The following is an 18,361-nucleotide window of genomic DNA, read 5'->3' as shown; positions in this document are numbered from 1 at the left end:
GGGTCCAGGCCACCCTTCCCGACATGAGGCGACTACAATAATGCTTTAATTTTTTCAGACATGGCACCCCAGAATTGTATCACTGATCCTGTGGCACCGGGTACGCGGGCTTTCGACAAATGCAGTATTTTTGGGGGGTTTTTTACTTTCTTTTCTTCATTTGTTATTGCTTCTAATATGACGCAAGCATTTGTTGATGTGTTATTTATTTTGGCTCTTGGTATAAAAATCAATACAATTTTGATCACAAAAAGTTTAGAAAAAATAAAGGAGCGTCAACTCGTAAAGACTGACTGACCAATTACAAAAAGTAAGACGGGGAACCATTGTTGTGGTGCTTCAGGATTTTTGTTTGTTTGTATGTTTGTGGAAATTTATGAAGAAGCCATGAATAAGACTTGGAAATCAAGCAAACAGGCATTTTTTCAGTGCAGCTCATTTTACTGATGGATTCAAAAAGCACTTTTATTTATCTTGGAACGGTTTCTGAGCAGGCGTTTTATTTTTCATCAGCATCCCACTTCTTGTTCATACGGTGTAAATTTATTTTGTCAGTATTGCACATTTGTTCCAAGAGTGCACCAATAACACATCAGAGAAGGGAACAATTAAGAAAAGTGTGTGTCTGTCACGCATTTTGATTGTCTATTATAATCACTATTCCCGTCTTGACCACTGACCCTCCCTGAGGCCCGTGCCGTCACAATGGCTCTCTTGTGCCTTTTGTCAGATATCCCAACCCCCCCTTGCACCCTGCCTAAACCTTGGCCGATTTAAAAACATGTTTGATTTTATGAACAACTGAGTATCACATGAAAACATGTGTTGCTCTGCCTGCGGGCTTTTAATGGGCTGGTTTTCTCACAGATGAGTTTTTATGTTATGATCATTTATGGCTCCAGCTAAAGAGGACGCAGACTTTGTTGGTTAATCTCAGATTCAACGTGTGTGTGTGTGTGTGTCTGTGTGTTTTTCCCCACAGCGCTGGAATGCCCACGAAACCACCACGGAGGAGTATGAGGCAGAAGGTATGTCTGAGGTGCAGCTTTTTCCCACAACATTTCTTAAGTGTTTGCTTGTTAAAGGTTCACACTCTCTGACCCCGTTTGCAGGCCAGATGCACCTGTGGAACCCCGACGAGCCGAGCACCCCTCGAGGCTCCGTCGCTCCTCTGTCGGAGCGCCTGGAGGAGCGGCTGCGTGAAGCCTGTGATGAGCTGGGGATGCCGTGGGACGGATGCGCCGGCCATCGTGAGCTGCAGGAGCTCTGTGAACACCTGGGCCTGGAGGTGAGCTGAGGACGGAGAGAATGAGATCCAGAACGTACAGATACACTTCAGTTCACTGCAGTTTGTGGCATCTGATCATGAATATTTAAAACTGCATGAAATCACACTTTGCTGCACACTTTGCTGCTGCTGCCTTTTTTTTTTTTTTTTTTTTTAAGGTTCAGCATTTAAATATTAAGATTTCTGTTGAATTATTGTGATAGAGCAACAACAAACAGCTACTAATCAACTTGCTTTTCCTGGAGGTTAGTGGATGCAATGCATTGTTAATCAAGTAGATAAGAACATGAAAACAGCTTCAGAAAAGAACCTTTTATTAAGAAAAAAATCTTTCTTTTAATATTGTGTCTTTCACTTAGAAAATAAATGCATTTTCTTAACAACTAAATTAGGCCTACTTTCAAACATTTTTGTTTACTGGCAATAAAAACCTTGTCTACCCTTTTTTTTAAAAAAATAAACACTGTCCATTAATGTTACCATAATGTAACAGTAACTCTCTGATTCCACCTCCTGAGAGTAGTAACATTGTATCAATGCCATAATCTTATTGCTACATATGTTGTTGTTATTATTATATCTGGGCCAGATGTCGTCCAGGCATGTCTGAAGCTGGACGCCGCATAATTTGCTTTAGCTGAAGGGATTATTTCTTAACATGTCATAATAAAAGACTGGAACTTTCCTTTGCTGATAACTGTCCAAAAGTGTTGCTTCTTTAGAAAATAAAAGCTCCCTGATGAAGAGTCAGACAGGCAGAAAGTCTCTGAGCCTCAGCCAATGGGAGTTCATGAAGAAACCAGGTGGAAACAGTGGAAACTATGAACATGTCCTGAGCAGACAATCTCTTCGCCGTCTGGTCCTCCTTTTATTTTCTGCACAAACAAGTTCACAGGCAACAAAAACAGCAAGCTGCTGCTCCATGTCCAGCTCCATCTGTCAAGTCACGTGAACACTTATTGTTATTTATTGTTTATGCAAGTGTTTACACGGCCAAAATCAGGAATCCTGTAGTGTGTGATCCTTATCTGGGCCACGTGCACACAAAATACACGCAAGAAACTAAAGGAAATATGGAATTAGATGATGAGCAATACACAATGTGGGAACAGGACAGTCTTTCTGTTGTGCTCCAGGCTTTGAGCATAACAACAAATCTCTTTTAACACGTGCATTTCTTTTTCAGGTAAAGGGGGAAATGATCCAGATTCTCAGTGGTGATGGAGGGATGAACGTTCAGGAGTTTCTCTCCAGGGTTGTGAACCACAGCAAACCCCCCACACCCTCCGCTTCCACGCCTTACAGACAGCTGAAAAGACACCACTCCACTCAGGTGAGTCAGCTCTTTATCACTCTCAACCTGAACCCATATACCTGAAGTGTATGGGTATATTTCCCCAGTGTTTCTCCAGTGTTCAGACACTAATTCTCCTCTCCTTACAGCCCTTTGATGAGGGAGGGCGTAGGATAGCCACGCCCTCTGCCATGACCAGCACCATCGGCCTGCGCCTCTTCTCCACCCTCGACGATGGGACGGGTTACACTCCGGTCGAATATATCCTGGATGCCTGGATGGATGAAGGCATTGAGAACAGCTCTGAAATCCTGCAGGTGCCATACTGTACTCCTTTTAAATTCACATTTAATTATTATAGCATTTGAAGGCTTTAAGTTTAGTTAATTTGCAAATGCAGGAATAACAGAAAACAGGTAATGAAAGACGGGAAGAAGAGATGAAGTCATACACTGTGCAAGTCAGATTAAAGTAAAGACTTATAAAAGCTTGAAAAGTCAAACTGGTATTTTTTTTTTTTTTTTTTTTTTTTTTCCCGCAGGCCTTGGATTTCAGCTTAGATGGAAAGCTGAATCTCAGTGAGCTCACCATCGCCCTAGAAAATGAGCTGCTCGTTACCAAGAATGGGATTCACCAAGCAGCACTGGCGAGCTTCAAAGCTGAGATCAGATATCTGCTGTGAGTATGAAATGCAGCGGTGCTCAATAACTGAATTCATAGTCATCGAGTGATTAGTTTGAACTCCCCTAAAAAATAAAAACCAATAAATAAATTTGTTGCTTGGGTTTGTTTTTTACCCTTGGTTTTAAATATGTACAAACTACATCTAATTTTGCTTCACAGTGAGCGTGTTGATCGAGAGCTGAGGGAGAAAGAGAAAATCCGCTCTGACCTGGAAAAAGCAGAGAAGCTGAAGAGTCAACTCGCCACCGAGGTGGACGAGCACCACTCCGCTATCGAGCACATGAATGACCTCAACCTGAGGTAATGTCTCTTCATCTTTTGTTCTGCGTCGGTTATTCCCTCTGCTCCGTAGAAGTCACATTTTATCAGAACAACATGTTTCAGTAGACAAAATATTTGGACCATCTTTGTAATGTTAAAGTTGTAAACCCCTTCTTGGATATTCAGTGTCTCAGTCTGTCTCCTCCCTCATTTACCTTTATTTCTATCCCTCGTTAAATGTGGATGTAAAAGGTGAAATAAATATGGGCTCATAGTTCTCACATTGATTCACTTGGTCTATTTCATTGATGTGGTGGTGGTGCTGATAAGGATTATACCAATGGGCCTTTTCAGTTCACTGATATACTGTTTATCAGGCTGGTGTTGGCATTTTATAAATATATATACAATACAGAGATGGGAAAATATATCAAAATTGACACAGTGCACTAAATTACTATATACTTTTTGGGGTGAAAATTTTTAAAAATCAATATCAGCCTTTGAAAATGCATACCAAGTGAACCCAAGCCTTAAGGGTGGGGAAAAAACACCATTTTGCTGCAATAAAAATGATTTGAAGTGAGATGAACAGAATGAAAACTTGCTTATTAGATAAACCAGATGTTGGCAAAGTTTTTATTTGGGAACATAATTTGAGAAAAAGGTTACATATTGCACATGTTATTAAAATACTCAGCATATTGCAAAATGTTGAAATCGCAATACTATTGTATTGTGACTTAAGTGTCATGATAATATTGGTGATAATATCTGGTGATTCCCACCCTTACCAAGCCTTAATATTTGCTATGTTCTTTCAGTGCGCTTACCTTTCAAAACAAAATTTCCAACCTCAGCAGTGTGTCTTTTATGATATGGTGAAATATTCTAGGTTTTGCAGCCTCAGTTGTCTGTGCTCGTGTGTCTGTAGGAAGCTTGAGCAGGACCACAAGGAGAAAGTAGCAGCTGTGAGGTCAGAGCTCATGAAAGAGATGGACCAGATCCAGCAGCAGGCCGGCCTGCAGCGTGAGGAACTGGAGGCAGAGATCGAGAAGATCAGGGAGGATGAAACTTTTCTTAGAGATCACCTCTCCATCTCTGTGAAGGTACCAAAAGGAGCACACACACACACACACACACACACACACACACATAAGCTCTGGCCTCTTGATTTTTGTGGTGTTTGTTCTGTCTTGTTTTTAACTATATTTAAGTTGTTTGTTACACTACAAAGCATTTGGGATTTAAAAAAAAAAAAAAACATTATGTAAGTCTGTATTACATTGACATGCCAGAAGAAATTATTCAGCAAATGCACATTAGCCTGAGTTTCTTTGTTTCTCAGGAAAACAGACGTCTTGAAATGGAGTTGCTGGACAGCACCGAGAAATTCATGGAGGCACAAAGCCAAATCTCCAAACTCCAGACGATCTTGGATAACATTCTGAAAGAAAAGGTTAGAAGATATTATACTAACTGTTAACTGTCCATGAAGAGATTTTTTTTTTTTTTTTTTTTTTTCTCGTTTTTCACAGCAAGTCACTGTTATTATGCTGTCCTTTCCCATAACTTTGATCCCAAGATCAAAGTTTTGGGCAAACATGGGATTTTTCCTGGGATATTTGGATTTCATGAGTACTGATTTTTTTTTTTCCCACTTTCTTTGCTCTCATTGTCAGTCCCTCTGGATAAAAAAAAAGTCAGCTAAATTTTATATGATCTTATTCTCTTCAGTTTGGAGACTTGGACCCTGGCAGTGCAGATTTCTTCCTCCAAGAAGAACGTATAAAACAGATACGCAACACCTACGAGGAGCAGTGCAGGGTAATTGCAATTAAATCACTAAAGCATACGGCACTTTTTGAATTATTTTATTTTACTTGCATGTCCTTGTATCCAGGAACACGTAAAATAAGGCAAAATGTTTTTCCAAAGTAGACATATAGTGTGTAAAAATAAGAAGAAGAAGAAGAAAAAGAAGAAACTAAATTTTTCATATGCATACACAATGCACGCAATTCATAGGATTCTTATTTTGCAGGAACTGCAAGATCGTATTGATGAGCTGCAGTCGGAGTTGCAGGAATACCACAGTTTCGGTCGAGCTCATCAGCCTTGCAGTAAGCCTCTGTCTGAGGAGCTGGAGAGTAAGAGCCCTGGCATGGAGTCCGACCCAGGTAGACCTGATGATTATTTGTGGAATTCAGAAATCAGTCACCAGAGAGCCCATTACAATCCACTAAGTCTATGCATTTATGATAATGTGGTATATCAAGATCTTGCACAAAAACAAGCTAATTTTTTGTGTTTTTTACAGGTATAGGCTCAGATGAAGTACAACCATTCAGTATGAGTCTAGAAGCAGAGATGATGCTGGAGCAGCTGAAGGATCAGCACCTTCGGGAAATGGATGATTTACGAATTCAGCTAGAAAGCAAGGTGAGGCTCGCAGGTTTATTGTGTTACTCTGCCAGTGAAGTCTTAACGTATGATCTTTTCATAAAATAAAAACATAGGACCAACCCATCCCAATTTACTTTGGTGCAGGTAGGGATGTTCACGTTCAACAGCAGACACCACCATTCATTAACACCTAATAAAACAGAAAGTTTTTACTTATTTCATCGGCTCCTATCTCTATCGTGTCATTGCAGATCAAGGAATTTGATAAGGTGGTGGACTCACAGAGGGCAACCCACGAGGAACAGAAGGCTGCCTTATCCCTTCGATACCAGGAGGAGATAGCCAGCATTCAGAGCCGAACACAGGAGCTCCAGAGTCAGCTAGAGCAGGCGAAGCTGGAGCACGCTAGGCTGGAGCAGAGGCAGGCCGGGGAGAGGGAAGAGCTGGAGAACCAGCAAGAGGAAGAAGTGGGAACCCTCAGACAACAGCTGCTGGAGGCCCACACCCACGCTGCAGACCTGGAGGATCAGCTGAGGAGCCTTGAAGCTCAGCAGGCTGAGTCCGAAGTGAACCTGGACGCTGAGATAGATGAGCTGAAGAAAGAGCATGCGTTGGAGATAACGAAACTAGAAGAGAAGCACAAAGAGCTGCTCCAAGCCAGGCTGGAAGAGGAGAGAATTAAACTGGAGGAAGAGAGGGCTGAGGTAGAGAAGAAATTGATCGAGGATTGGGGGAGGGAGAGGGAACAATTGCAGCAAAGCCATGAGGATAACTTGAGGGCCAGACTAGAGGAGGCAAGTGTGACGTTTGAAGACGAACGTGATGAGCTAGTGAAGAGACTAACAGAGGAGTGGCAGAAAGAGAGGGCTCAGCTTGATGAGCAGAGTAATGAGTCCCTGCAGTTGGTGCTGGAGGAAGAGATGTTGAGTCTGGTCAAAGAACAGGAAGAGAAGGAGAAAAAGCTCAGGGAAGAGTGGGAGACGGAGCGAGCTCAGCTTCAGGAGAGCCAGGAGGAAGCCCTGCTCACCAGAGTAGCTGAGGAAAGGTTGCAGTTACACGAGCAGCACGAGCTGAGGGTGAAGAGGCTGAAGGAGGAGTGGGAGAGGGAAAAATTGCAACTTGAGGAAGACTATGAAGGGATGCTTCAGGATAGACTGAATGAAGAGAGGGAGAAGTTAGAAGCTGAGAAAGAGGAGGTGGAGAAGAGGCTGGAGAGGTTAATGAAGGAGGAGAAGGCTCGTCTGGAGGACAACCATAGAGAGGCCATGCAAGAGTTGACTGCGAAGCACAGCAAGGAGAGGGAGACGCTCAGCACCATGCTGGACAAATTACGAGATGACATCAATCAGGAGAGGTGAGACACTTGACATTTATGGAATTAAGACTTTTTTCTGTTAATTTGATTGTATTTAAGTCACAGTATCATCTTTAAGAGGTAAACTTGGATTGTATCAAAAGGTGCATCATTTCATAACTGAAAACAGGAAAATTTGATTTTTGGAAAGCTAAGATTTGTTGCACTGTTAATAGTTAAATGCTTTTGCCATAACCATCATTGATTAACCATGTACAGGAGGGAACTTGAGACCCACTTCTCCCAGAAAATTAAGGAAGTGGAACATCGTTTCTCAGGTGATCAAGAATCTGTTGCAGAGCATTTTCACGCCGATGTGCTGAAACTCGAACAACACTACCAGAGTGAGCTGAAAGCTCTGTCTGAAAGCCATGCCGAGCAGAAACTCAAATGGGAGGCAGAGATGAAGGAGGCCGTTGAGGAGGCCAAGGAACAAAGGAGAATGATGCAGGAGGCCATGGAGCAAGAAAGAGAGAGCCTCAGTCAGGATTGGGCAAAAAAACAAGATGAGCTAGAGAGCCGCCACAAGGAAGAGTCGGAAGCACTGGTGAAGAAGAATCAGGAATTGCAAAAGGAGCTAGACAACTTTGTTAGTTTAGCCCAGACCAAAGAGATAGAGCTGAGTAGGCAGCTGAATGATCTCCACAACAGGCTGCAGGACAGTCTTCAGACCAAAGATGAGCTTCTGGCCCAGTCTGAGAGGAAAGCTCTCGAGATCGAGCTTCTGCTAAATCAAGCTGTGGATGATTTTAAACAGGAGAGGGAAGAACTCCAAAGTTGCTTGTCAGAAATCGAGGCTAATCACAAAGAGGTGCTCGTCATGTCTGAGAGGCAGATCAAGGAGAGGATTGAACTGTTAAGTGAGTGTGATGATTTAAAGATGAAGATCGAAGAGCTGGACATGCTTCTCAAACAGGCAGCAGTAGATTTTGAGCTCGAGAAGCAAGAGCTACAAGAAAATATAGAAACTCTCGAGCAAAAGTTAAAGGATAATGTCTCTTGCTTCGAGTCACAAGAGAATGAGAAAGTAGAGCTTAAGGCAGAGAGAGACCTGCTTTGTGTCAGAGTTAAGGAGCTAGAGAGGAACCTCAGTCAAGTCTTAGCCTCTGCCAATACAGCTGAGATGATGCTTGTTGATGATGAGGCAATAGCTATTCAAGACAACTACAACATGGATGCTGAATCTGTCGTTCATTTGGAGCAGTTCATGGAGGTGGAGGCTAATTGGTGTGAAATCTGTCCTGATAACATTGACTCCAAATCCTCCAACCAGGAAACGGTTTGTTTATCACCTAACGTCAGTGTCCCTGTTGAAGCATCAACATCCCCAGTGGAACAAGATGATGATGTAGAGAGAATTAGCGAGAGCCCTGATTCAGGAGAGGAATGGCCTAAAAACACAGATTGTGTCGATGTAGAGCATGATAATGAAGACCCTGCTGTGAATGATGATGAAAACATGCCAGCGGTGGAGAATGATGCCACTGAGAGCCAAAAACAAGATGATGAAACTGCAGCAGAAGATCAGATGGCAAAGAATAATGGCACATTTTCAAATGAGGAAGGTCCTTGTCTTCCTGAATTGATATTCACTAATGCCCAGGGCGCCGAATTTCCTGTTCCAGACGAGGATCAGTGTGGTGATGCTGCAGATGATAAGCATGTTGAGAACAAAATGGATGATTTTCCCCCAGAGAGGCAGTGTCAAGGTAATAAGGCTGTCTCATCATATGAGGATGCTGGTGAAGATGCAGAGTACTGTGAGAATAATGTAAGTCTTGAGTCATGTGAAGAGGACACAAAACCTCAAGATGTCCTAGCTTTGGAACATGAAAGCCCTTCCCATGAAGAGGAGCGGTGTCATGAGATTGCGGTTGATGCCTCGGCCCTGGAGGCGACAGGTGACCCTGATGAACTGAACCTAGAGGATGCTGATGGTAATTGTTTATCAAAAGTCTCTCACAGTCATGGACTGGAAGTTGAGCTAGTCTCTCCAGACTGTGAACACTTTGCCCCTGATTCTCTGAAACCTCAAATTAGCGATTGTGAGGACCTAGACTGCTCTCTCCAACTCCATGCCAAGTATAAGAATGCCACAGAGGAAAACATTCTTTTACATGAGAAAATTTCTCTCCTAAAGCAGAAGACAGACACACTAGAGAATCTTTTGGCTCACAAAAGTGAAAAGATAGAACTGGGCCACCAGATATTAGAAGAAAACTATAACCTCAAAGTCAAAATGCTATTTTTTATGGAGCACGCCAAAGACCTGGAGATGAAGACCCTAAAAATGACTGATCTTCAGATTAGATATGACGATTGTATGAGTGAAAACACCAAGCTGAAGGACCAAAATTGTGAACTTGTAAAGAGAGTTTGGGACCTTGAAAACAGGATGCACATTGTCCACGATTTCCAGCATGAACAGATTACACTAGTAGATGAGATCGCCAGGATGCGAATGGAGAACGCCAAGCTGTCCGAGTTGGTCAGTGAACTGGAGGGGCAGGATGAGATTCTGTTGTCCATGAACGCAGACGCTCGGTCGTCCTTCGAGACCCCGACTGAGGACACTTTTCAACATCTGAACAGCCAGCTAGAGGCTAAGATTCAGGCAGTGACTGACCTGGAGGAGTGCTGCGTGGACTTCGAAAGGCAGAACATGAAACTTCGCAGAGCCATCACAGACCTGCAAGACAAATCCCTGACATTAACCGAAAGGATGCAGATCCATAGGTAAACGTAGGAGGAAAACTAGGATCCCATCCCTCCTTGTCTGCAGTGGCACAGTTTTCCTATCCCTGGTGTTGTGCTTTTTATCAGTATCACTCTTCCTCCTGGTCCCAACATCAACGTAGTGCTGTTGTCCTACCTGTGATTAGGTACCTCAGCCCTGAAACCTTTGTGTGACGCAACAGATGCTGTATGTTTTTGTGGCTGAGCTGCTTCGATCCCCGTAGATCACCCTTGTAAAGCAAAAAAAAACATGGCTAATTTAATATGATATTGGATGTAGCTTGTTTGTGGAGTCCGTCATTTTTATCCTTGAATGTATTATAAAACATCGAATTTCAGCTTCTAATTTAAGGAATGGAATTGTGAGTGTTGTGGTTTTAAAATAGTATGCAGAAAACTATTTTTGACTGGCTTTTTTATTAAAATGTTTTTTCTCTACCTATAGGTTAGAGGCCAGTCGTCTTGCTGAAGAAAATGTCATCCTCAGGAATAAGATTGCTGCCTTGAAGGAAGAGGACTTAGAGCAGGCCCATGAAGATTTGCTGTATGAAGCAATACATTCAGATTGCAAGATATTTTCATCTGTTTTTTTGCCATGTAAATTGACATTTCCTTTTCATTTTCATGTAATTTTAGACAAAAGTTGGAGCACTTAAGCAAAGAGAAGATCACAGCTCAAAAGATGGCAGAGAATTTCAAGGAACAGGTAAATCCATCGTGATAAATCAGAAAAGAACTCTTACAGAAATCATTTGCTCTTTGCTCTTTTATGTTCTCCTTAATTTAGAAAACTCAAGAGATTATTGTGTCTCCGGTGTAGATTTCAGAGCTGCATTTGCGGAGCCAGCAACTGGAGGATGAAAACGGGCTGCTGATGGAGAAACAGGCCCAGAATGCTGCCGATGTGCAGGAGCTAAGCCAACAGCTGGTCACACTGACAAAGGAGAATGAGAGGACGGAGACGATGTCTGCCGAAGAAAGAACCCAGGTAAGAAAATGCTTTATCAGAGCCTGGTGATGGTGTTGGTGTTGTGGTGGTGCTGGTGTGTAGTTAATAGCTGTTGTTTTGTGTTAGATGGCAGCTTGTGTTTCTGCCATGGAGGCAGAGTTGACCAAAGCTCTGGAGGGCACTGCACAGCTGGAGGAGAGAAATGCCCAGCTGGCACAGCAGCTCTCTGACCTCAGAGAGAAGGTGAGCATCAGACCCCAATGGATCAGTGCTACAGTGAGTACAGTATTAAGTATTAGGACCACTTACTCTATCCATGAAACGACGTGAATCAAGGTGAAAGCAATCTGTTATTGATTACACCTTCTCAATACACTTCAGTCATGAACAAGCACAAAACTGGAGTGGGACACAGTCATGAGAACGGCTAAAGAAGCTTCTTAAAGCCATTACATGATTCTGTTGTTGGTTGTGCAAAAGGAGGTGCAACTCAGTATTAAGGTGGTCCTAATATTTTGTTCACTGTGATCTACTGCCAGTAGTGGAGGTATTTTTAAAGACTGTGTCCATACAGCCTGTGTCTTGTTTTTGTCCTCAGGTGGTCATGGTGGACACAATGGAGACTCAGCTCACCAAAGCTCAGGAGAGGGTAAGATTTTATTGCATCCCACTGAGTCCCTCTCATTGTACTTTTTTATTTAACCAGGCAGGTCAAATGATAAAATATCCTGTTAAAAAGACAAAAGGTTTCTTGGGGGTTAGGGATTAAAACAAAATGAAACTTGTGCAAGATCTGGCCACATCTGCCATTGGAATAACTATATGAGAAATTGCAATCAGTGGACACAGTACCATGCTGTGTAAATGCATGCATTATTTAGCATGCACCAATACAAATTGAACCCAGTGAGCAATAACAGACTAAATTCGTCTTTTTCCCTCTCTAGGTCAAGGCAGTGGATGAAACTCTTCAGGCTGTCAACCTTCAGAGTGCTCGCCTCAAGTCAGACCTGCGTGTGTCACACCAAGACAGGGATGCCCTCAAACATGAAGTCATGTCTCTACAGAAACAGCTGCAGAACTCCAATGAAAAAGTAAGCCATTTATGATTGAAAACTTCACACTTCATACTTCGCGGCATAAAGGTGACTCTGCTTATCCTGTTTCTGATTATTCTGACTTTGTTTCTACCAGAACCATGTTTTGGAGATGGCCTTGCACTCAGGTGGTTTAAAGAGCCAGAACAAGAAGCTGTACAGGGACGAGATGTCTCGGCTGCTGGATCAGGAGCAGCAGCTACTGAGGCAGGAAAACGAGAGGCTTCAGACGGAGGTGGACAACACCAAAGGAGACCTCGTGTACTCCAGAGAAAGGGTGAATTTACACTTAGAGATAAATCCATCCATGAAGGCAATTGTGTTTTCATATTAGTGTTCCAATATACTATTTCTTACCTTAAATTTTACACCTTTTATTTTGTGTCTGCAGATCCGGCAGCTTGAGGCTACCATCCTGGCCCAGAAGCAGAACAAGCAGCAGGGTCAATCCTGCCAGGTGAAGGCCCTGGAACAGGAGAATGCCGCTCTGAAACAGGAGCTAGAGGCAAAAAATGAGCTGACCAGGGTAAGGCCTGTGTAAATCTAACCAAATAACCTTTACAGGAGTGTGTTTTCTTTTTTCCTCAAATGCGCTGATTACGTGGTGTCTTGTGTGTTCTCATGGCCTCGTGCATTTGTTTCAGGACTGTGAGGCCGGAAAAGGACACACTGAGCTGGAGAGTCTGAAGCAAGAAAATGAGGCGCTGAAGGCCCAACTGGCCAGACTGTCTTCACAGCTCATAGAGGTAGATTCTGGTACCAGTTTTCACTACTTCTCTGCTTTTACTTTATTAGCCCTTTTCAATCAAAATGTATTGATTTTCACCTTTTTCTGCTTATGTACATTGTTGGATTATTACTTTAGCATTTGCAGTAAACCAACTCTCTTGGCCAGGTCACTGTTGGACAGAGTTGCACTTCTCAGTGAGAATATCTTATTAGATTATAACATTTAAAAAAAAAAAAAAAAAAATCCCTTACGCAGCTTTATCTTCTGGATGTGCCTCTTTTCTCACTTCATGTTTTTTCCGCTGTGTCCAGACATTTCAGGCTCAGCTGGTTGGACTTCTGCCACCGTCACCGCACAGAATACCCCGAGGCCAGCATCGTGCCGATGAGCCGGACAACATGCAGGTAGAGTGCAGCCACAGTTTTCCCTGAGAGCAGACCTGGGCAAAAGCGTTGCTGAAAATATTTGAAATACTTGAAATATGCGTGAAGTTTTGTAGCCCCTGCACTTCCCAAGGGTTGGGTGCAGAATTTATATCACTCGTAAGATAAACAGATTATGAGCTCCCGAGGCTTTTCAGTGTTTTCAGCGGCTGTTTTACTCAAGTCTGCTTTGGAGTTAACTCACACCTGCGAACCCAAACGTGTAGTTTAGTGCTTGGTGCCGTCACATCATTGGTCATTTAGTATTCCACCCATCCCTCACTCACTCCTACCATCCATCTGTCACTCTGATCATCTTCTTTTACCACGTGATGTTTTTGTTGTTGTCATGATGATTATGAATTCATAAATCATTCATGGCCATAAGGACAGAATGTGTCTCTACATCTCAATGGAAGTGCTTTGGGATGAACACACCCACTGTTTGTCTTTCACTCTCACTTTGGTGTGGAGAATGTTTCAAATGAGTTTCTCAATTCCGGTTTTGCAAAATGTATTATACTTACTTTTTTATTTTTTTATTTGTTATTTATGTCTTATGTTCACACTAATGCAGGAAGTGAAATCAATGAAGTCGAATATGCAAAAAACATAAAAACAAAGCATTTGCTAACAAGTTCCAACCCCACAGCAAATATGTTAAAATTGCATAAAAATTGCATCATTCTCAAACACCTGACCTCATTTATACTGCTTCTCCATTACACCATTATGTTTACATAGTGGGTTTGCTGTGCCTGCCCTTGTTTTTGGAGTTTTGTCACAAATTCATCTCAGCACCCGTCTGTCCTCATCTCCTTATGTCGTGTGTCTGTGGACTGTTTGCTTTCTGGGTTTGGTATTTAGACTGTTGCTCCTGTTGTCTCTTGCTTGTGATGCTGACTTCACTGTCACTGTGGAACTGGTGGAGGTGGCGTGATCTCCTCCTGGGTGTGGTCTTGGTCAATGTTTTCCATTTGTCACCTTCTGCACAGTCATGTGGCAGAAACCTCCTTTTCCCACTAGAGAGCAGTAGGCTGTCTTCCATTTGCTGTAGCTGGTATCATCCCACACTTGTGCATTTTATTAGTAATGCTAATATCAGCTGATCTGCTGTTTTCACCTCCAGCGTATCCAGTAGTCACCACCAGCTCAGTGTGGATGTAGTGGAAGGAGGGTAAACTCACCTAAACTCAATTTGCAGACCTTCCTTGCTGATATAAATCTATATAACAGAACTTGTCACAGTAGATTTTATGAAAAGAGGATGCAAATTATTGAGTTTCTTTTGTGGATATTGATGGTTATAAGGCGAGTTTACCCACCTTCCCACCTTTACCTCTACATCTCCAAATGTCCATGTACATTTTGTAAAGGCCCTAAATGTCTATGTGAAGGCCTGGTAGCTGAACAGGCCTGTGTAGGTTTTGTCAATTAGAGGAGAGGGAAGAGCCTTGGTGAAGTGTACCTGCCTTTTCTCTCCAGGGGGCGATGCCGGAGCAGCGGACGGCTCACGCAGACAGCTGCCGGCGGATCGGCGGGCTGTAACACGAACATCCTCCCCCTGCTCTTCACTTTAACCCCTTTTCCCTCGAGGCTGCTCCCCTGCAGCTCTGCCCTGCCCTTCTTATTCTTGAACACTGGGTGCAAAAACGCTGTATACGGCACCCTTTCTTGCATCCTCATAGGAGATTGTGACCGTGGTCAGATGCGACCGAGATCATTAAGTCTCGCCTGTTTCAAAAGGCATGGACGTGTAGTTGTGTCTCACTTCTGCTAGGTGGCAGGAAAACACAGAGAAGTCGACTGTTGTTGTTGCTTTCCCAATGGGATTTTTAATAAAGAGGTAACATTTTCCTTATCATCAGAAAATCAAAGTTTCTCAGAGATAACCATGTTTCAAACTTAAACATCCACATACACTGACGGTACTGTGATTTTTTTTTTTTTTTTTTCTCCCAGAAATAATCCAGCTCTCTTGTGCTCCGTGCACTGAAAGCGTTTTGTAGTTTAAATATGTCTCTTGGTTATTACAGGGAATGGTTTTTATCAGAGTGTGTGTCTGGCAATGATCTGTTGTGCACTTGTACCAATTATCAGATGTGTGAGAACAGGGTATATATGTCCTCAGAGGCTAAATCTATTGACAGTTTGCCTTATGATGATGGAGAGGCGTTGAGTTGGGGTGAGGTCAGTGCCTGATAGCCTTCTGAGCCTTTTCTAACAATCGCCAAATCCAATGATGTTACCCAGAAAATGGTTGTGGAAGTGCTGGTTTGTTAAAGAAGGGAATAATTAGACAGTGTTAAATGATCTCCCCCTTTTTCTTTTTTTTTTCTTTTTTTTGACCAGGTTTCCATTTGATTACACTGAATTTGACACCAGTTTTAAAATCTCAAGCCCATCAGAGAAAAGTTTTGTAGGTTATGTTCTGGGAGTGTGTTTTGCTGTTATTTGTGTTGCTGTTGCACTACCAAAGTGAATCACATGTTGTCAAGTTTCTTTTTTTTCTTTTTTCTTTTTTTCTCAATGAGCAGGGTTTGGTCAAACACACTTTTAGACCACTTAACATTTAGTGTTTGTTATATTTATTAGAGAATTTCTGATCCATGTGGCATGTTAAAGATCAAATCAGTGTTTGTTTCCACTAGTGTGTCAGTGTCTTACCATTTTCTGTGTTTTAGTGTTTGAGCCACTTAGGGGTTTTATTTTATTTTTTTGCACTATGTGTTAAATTAGTTTGTTGTATTTGGTTATGTTTTTTCTGTTATTTATTTTAATAGACTCATGTTATTTAATTTATTTATCAATTTGATTTTATTTATCCATTAAGATTTTTTGTAGCGGTATCTGAATCACATAGCACTATTTTATACATATTTATTTTTTATTAATTAATTTATTTTATTTTTTTTAGTACAGTGTCCTTGCTTCAGAAATGTACCAGAAAGCATCTTATGCTTGAATCAAGGTCAAATAAAGAATCTAGTTCACAACAATCTGGTCTGTGTTTTTTTTAGTATTATTATTATTTATTCATTCTCGGTATTTTCAAGTCACATTCAAAGACGACTAATCATTTCAATGTGAAGGCTAGAAATTGCACTTTCTTTAAGGTTTGTGAATTAATCTGTAACCTAACCATATTTTATTGCACGAGCGGCAGTGGAATTCAGTTTGATGGTATCCTCCTTCTTTTCAGCAGGATGAAAGAGAGAGGAAGATGAGGAGTATGGAGGAGCGTTTGAAGGAAATTGAACTGTCGCTGCATAACGTGAAGCTGCTGCTCAAAGAGAAGGTTTCACAGCTGAGAGACCAGGTCAGTTACTAAATTCATATCGATCTCACATATATATTTTCATTTTGTCAGATGCCCAGGCATTTTTGAAATTATGAAATGATTTTTGATAGGGATGGAATGACACTGGTTTTTGAGGCCGTGTCCATAACAGCCAATACCAATACAGAAATCTTTTTTTTTTTTTTTTTTTTTCCAATTATCATAGTACAAACGCTAGTGGGCCTGTCTTAATGCAAGGCCAAAGACCACGTTACTTTTGTTCTGATGCTAATTTTACAGCCGTATTAAAGAAACACTCCTAAAAAAATTAAATAAATACACATAAACATAGACATGGCAAATTTCACAGTCAGCCAAATATCGTTCGTAAAAATACATTGTGGACTGATATCAATATTGCTTTTAATGCCAATATCAGCTGATACATGTCATGGATCTATAAATATCTTGCATAAATGGCCACATGCCCAACTTTCTTAATAAAAATGAAAACACTCACTCCCAAGCTGAAATAAAGTTTATATGCAAAATGTATTTTATTTGTCACACCTTAATCCTGTATGAAATGTGATGACTAGACACTGTGCACTGTCCTGGTATGGTTGAATGGAATGACCAAGACCTTTTCACTGCTTGGCTTTGCCCTCTGTAGCTGCACAAGAACGACAAAGCAGACGTGCTGATCAAAGATCTGTACGTGGAGAACACGCAGCTGCTGAAGGCGCTGGAGATAACAGAGCAGCGGCAGAAAATCGCAGAGAAGAAGAACTATCTCCTGGAAGAGAAGATCTCCAGCCTCAACAAGATCGTGCGTGACTTAAACCCCTCAGCCCTCCCCCCGGTGCCGTACCACTTCCAGTGCTCATAACCCAGAGCCCAGTGGTACACAGCGTGAACCCCCTGCCTGCAACAACTTTATTTATTCAAAAATACTGACACTGTTTATCTTTCAAAAGAGCTTATAATTTTATTCTTTGACTGAACCTGTAGCAGATGCACATTATCCACCAAATGCACATTATAGAAGATAAACACAAAGGAGAACATTAGCCTAGATTATGTTGTAGGTCTGTTTTTTGTCTTTTTAGTTGTATTTCCACAGTCATGTACTCTCTTTGGAGACTTTTTAGAATGTCTTGTGTTGTACTGTAAGATGTTTAAGTCTAAATTTTAGTATCAAAGTCTGCAGTATTTTTGTATTTGTTCACTTTTCTAAGCAATAATTACTTTCTGTTGCAATGGACCTGAAGACCTGAATGTGACGCTATATTGCTGAGAAAACACCTACTGCTATAAGTTATTATAAATTTTTACTATTATTTTAAAAGCTGAGGCTGTTACTGAGTAAATATTTTGTCATGACACTAGTTTTCTCTTGTCATGGACTCATACTGAAGTGCACTTTCTATGTAAGTGTTCTTTTTTCTGTTTGAAGAGATTAGTCAGTTTAATCCCTCTCTTGTCTAACCCATATGCAATGAGAGAAGATACATAAACCTTTTTGTCAAGAGTGTAATCATATGAACATTGTGGAAGTCAAATAATCCTGCGACCTTTTCAGGGTACTTACTATCATGTAAACACTACCTAAAGTGACATTCACTTTAAATGTCTGTCAAGTGACAGCCTTAGTTATGTGAATGTACAGTATTTCGATTTAAGTGAAATTCTGATCTGTTGCAATTTAAGTTTTAAAAAACTGTATTCTGCAGATTTCATGTGCCATTATATGTCCCAAAGTTCAAATGAAGGACCTCCCATTAATAATTGTTGCAAAGAAAAGCACTAAAACTGAATACAGGGTAGCATTTGTATTACAGGTAAAAATAAAAAGACTTT

At 41.5% G+C, this 18,361-nt stretch overlaps 2 protein-coding genes across 5 annotated transcripts in view; both read left to right on the top strand.

The window, feature by feature from the left end:
- The window catches only part of pygl (phosphorylase, glycogen, liver), a 33,762-nt gene extending 28,888 nt beyond the window's left edge, over positions 1–4,874 (top strand). The window contains exon 22 of the mRNA XM_030044024.1: positions 4,859–4,874. The gene's annotated coding sequence lies outside the window, so the exon portion shown is untranslated. The remainder of the gene's footprint in view (positions 1–4,858) is intronic.
- Positions 1–18,361, top strand: part of nin (ninein (GSK3B interacting protein)) — a 27,095-nt gene extending 8,734 nt beyond the window's left edge. The window contains exons 5-29 of one of the 4 annotated variants that reach the window (XM_030082132.1): positions 983–1,028; positions 1,113–1,288; positions 2,475–2,621; positions 2,732–2,899; positions 3,124–3,260; positions 3,426–3,566; positions 4,462–4,636; positions 4,876–4,986; positions 5,265–5,354; positions 5,572–5,707; positions 5,848–5,969; positions 6,185–7,287; positions 7,507–10,023; positions 10,469–10,567; positions 10,660–10,729; positions 10,844–11,011; positions 11,099–11,215; positions 11,571–11,621; positions 11,920–12,066; positions 12,167–12,346; positions 12,461–12,595; positions 12,714–12,815; positions 13,111–13,203; positions 16,427–16,540; positions 17,175–18,361. In XM_030082132.1, coding sequence (XP_029937992.1) covers positions 983–1,028; positions 1,113–1,288; positions 2,475–2,621; positions 2,732–2,899; positions 3,124–3,260; positions 3,426–3,566; positions 4,462–4,636; positions 4,876–4,986; positions 5,265–5,354; positions 5,572–5,707; positions 5,848–5,969; positions 6,185–7,287; positions 7,507–10,023; positions 10,469–10,567; positions 10,660–10,729; positions 10,844–11,011; positions 11,099–11,215; positions 11,571–11,621; positions 11,920–12,066; positions 12,167–12,346; positions 12,461–12,595; positions 12,714–12,815; positions 13,111–13,203; positions 16,427–16,540; positions 17,175–17,390 — 6,561 coding nt within the window. In that variant the 3' untranslated portion in view covers positions 17,391–18,361. Of the gene's footprint in view, positions 1–982; positions 1,029–1,112; positions 1,289–2,474; positions 2,622–2,731; positions 2,900–3,123; positions 3,261–3,425; positions 3,567–4,461; positions 4,637–4,875; positions 4,987–5,264; positions 5,355–5,571; positions 5,708–5,847; positions 5,970–6,184; positions 7,288–7,506; positions 10,024–10,468; positions 10,568–10,659; positions 10,730–10,843; positions 11,012–11,098; positions 11,216–11,570; positions 11,622–11,919; positions 12,067–12,166; positions 12,347–12,460; positions 12,596–12,713; positions 12,816–13,110; positions 13,204–14,706; positions 16,218–16,423; positions 16,541–17,174 lie in introns of those variants that run through there. The other 3 variants (XM_030082131.1, XM_030082134.1, XM_030082133.1) reach the window with 3 other exon arrangements.

The sequence above is a fragment of the Myripristis murdjan genome, chromosome 22, assembly GCF_902150065.1.
Source record: "Myripristis murdjan chromosome 22, fMyrMur1.1, whole genome shotgun sequence".
In the NCBI taxonomy this organism is placed as follows: domain Eukaryota; kingdom Metazoa; phylum Chordata; class Actinopteri; order Holocentriformes; family Holocentridae; genus Myripristis; species Myripristis murdjan.
The sequence above is the reverse complement of the archived record's forward strand: the minus strand, read 5'-3'. Positions and strand labels throughout refer to the sequence as shown.